A 2353-nucleotide genomic window follows, 5' to 3' on the forward strand; every position below is an offset into this window, starting at 1 on the left:
CTCCAATGATAAATCTGACCTGGCTGTAGGTTAGCGCATAAGAAGGTATTGGTTTAAGAGAAAGACTAAAGAGCGATTCAGTTCATTTATTTGACATGGCAGTCCTCCTGACTGAGTCCAAACACTGGTGGTGGTGGTGGAGCAGGTTTATCTAGCAGATGAAGGTTGCAAAAGTCTGCAACGAAAATGACAGCGGAGAGCGGCAGTAAAAAGAAAGGCTTCAAAACCATGCTAAATCAGGGAGCACGAGCTGCCTCTAGGGGGTGCGCGAGATGAAAAATACAATGGCGGAGAGCCCCCCCCTTCTCTCTCTCGCTGCAGGCTGAGCCACCTGCGTTGCAGTGGTGTGCAATACCGCTTGACTTGGTATCGATCCGCCGATACCTATACCGATATCGATACTTTTTAATAATTAAGGTGGATGCATCATTAATCTGAATCAATCTAAATCTGAATGAATTTTCATGACCTTTAAGTGTTACAGTTACAATGCAGTACAGAATTTGGGCAAATAGTTTATAAGTAAATAGAAATAGTACAACTTGCTGTTGTTTCATTTTCAGCTCTTTGTTATTTATGTTGTGGGTCATGTGCAACTTTATTGCAATTTAATTATATTTTATTTCCATAACCGCTGTGTTATGATGACGAGGTTGTGTTAGCTCCACAGTCATTTAAAGTTGCTGCAAATTTTGTTTGATGTGGCTGAAAATATTCTAACATTTACCCCAACTAATCTGCTTTCTGCCTCTGAGCCTGAGCCCAGCTGTCATCCATCCTCTTTGCTCTTAAAAGTGGAAGGTTGTGCGTAACTTTGTTGCATTACATTGAAAATGTTGCAGTGTTTCAGTTTAGTTCAAATGTGAGACTGCATTGTTGTGATCGTGATTATTTCTGGGCATTTGAGCACGGTTAAGCATGCCACCTTTAATATGGCTATAAAAAAGCTGGTTGTTGTTTTTTTTTTTTTTTTAAGGTGCGTTAACCCGGTTGGAACTTAGAAGGGGGTGTGCGTTTGGGAACCGCTGCCCTAAATAGAAATTATTGCCAACATAGTAACTATACCAGGACTACCTCTCTAACTATGTCCTTGGCTTGTTGCCTTTTAGTCTTATCAATGTGGTTTTTAACTTTACTGAAGATGGAAAATGTGAAATTAACATGGATATCATCGATCATGATTTTAAGAAAGACAGGACACTCACAAAGCACAGCTACCTATTCAGCTTCTTACAAAAGAGGAAATGACTACCTGGGTGTGGTGTTTCTTTCTTCCCACCTGAGGTGCAGTCATATGATCCCTGCATAGTGGAAATTCATTTTTGACACTGATTGTCAGGAACAGACAAAGAAGACCAGATCAAATCCAACTTCAAAGTTTTTTATTTATTCTCATGAAGTATTCCAGGACCCATGCTTTGAAAAAAAATGTTTGCACATTGTTGGTAATTTTCCATAGGTTTCCACACTTCTATTCAATCTTCAGTTTAGGACTCATCTTCGTCACCCTTGCCTGTCTTCTTGTGGTAGGCGCATTTGGCCATGAAACCCACACACATGCAAAACTCCTTGAAGTTGAGCTCTCCATCACGGTTCCTATCCAGCCTCTTCAAGATCTTGTCATGGTTAGCTTTGCACATCTTATCCTGGGCAACACAATATTGTAGTTATGGGTTAACAAAACATGAAATGACTGGAAATAAATGAAGCAGGATATTTAGTGCGTGTGTTTCACATGGATGTGCATGCATATAACTGCATCTATCTTACTTTGATCTCTGGGTTGCTGATCTCTGTCTCCATCATCTTCTTCAGTTCTTCCTTGCTTAAGTTGCCATCCCCATCTGCATACTCAATGAACATATCCACCATGTTCTTAATGACATCTTCCATACGACCCATAGTGGCAGCTGGAGACAAAGATTGATACTGATTTTCAGTAATACAAAGAGGAGCATGTGCTTGAAAGGCTTTAAATCACACAGAATAAAGACAAACTGAAATTACAGACAAATGCTGTTAATTACAGTCTATGTAGCAGCCTTTTCTAAACTTGTCATGGTCAGTATCTGAAAATGTTCCAGCTTCTATCTTTACTAAAGCGAAACTCCCTCCCTGCACAGCATTAGTTCCATCAGTACTCACCTTAGAGTTCCCGTTTACCAGGTGCAAAGTGATCACGACTGTGTCAGTAGCTTGGTCCCTGATGAGACTAATGTCCAACTGAGGAGAATGTGCCTTTTTATAAGAGACTGGCATGGTCCGATATGCATGGCTACATACAAGTACAAAGAACTAGTGATGATTCATGCACTGGCAACGTCCCCCACTCCCTTTAAACCAGCTTGACCAG

The 2353-nt window shown here is 40.6% G+C and overlaps 1 protein-coding gene across 1 annotated transcript; it reads right to left on the reverse strand.

The window, feature by feature from the left end:
- Positions 1–1162: 1162 nt before the first annotated feature.
- On the reverse strand, positions 1163–2030 carry LOC311497684 (protein S100-A5-like). Its single transcript, XM_084558031.1, has 2 exons — positions 1771–2030; positions 1163–1646 (listed from the first exon to the last, which is right to left on the reverse strand). The coding sequence occupies exons 1-2, from the start codon at positions 1900–1902 to the stop codon at positions 1488–1490; spliced, it is 291 nt and encodes a 96-aa protein (XP_084414157.1). The 5' UTR covers positions 1903–2030; the 3' UTR covers positions 1163–1487.
- Between the last annotated feature and the right edge of the window lie 323 nt (positions 2031–2353).

This window comes from Chelon labrosus, assembly GCF_963514085.1.
Source record: "Chelon labrosus genome assembly, chromosome: 12".
NCBI lineage: Eukaryota > Metazoa > Chordata > Actinopteri > Mugiliformes > Mugilidae > Chelon > Chelon labrosus.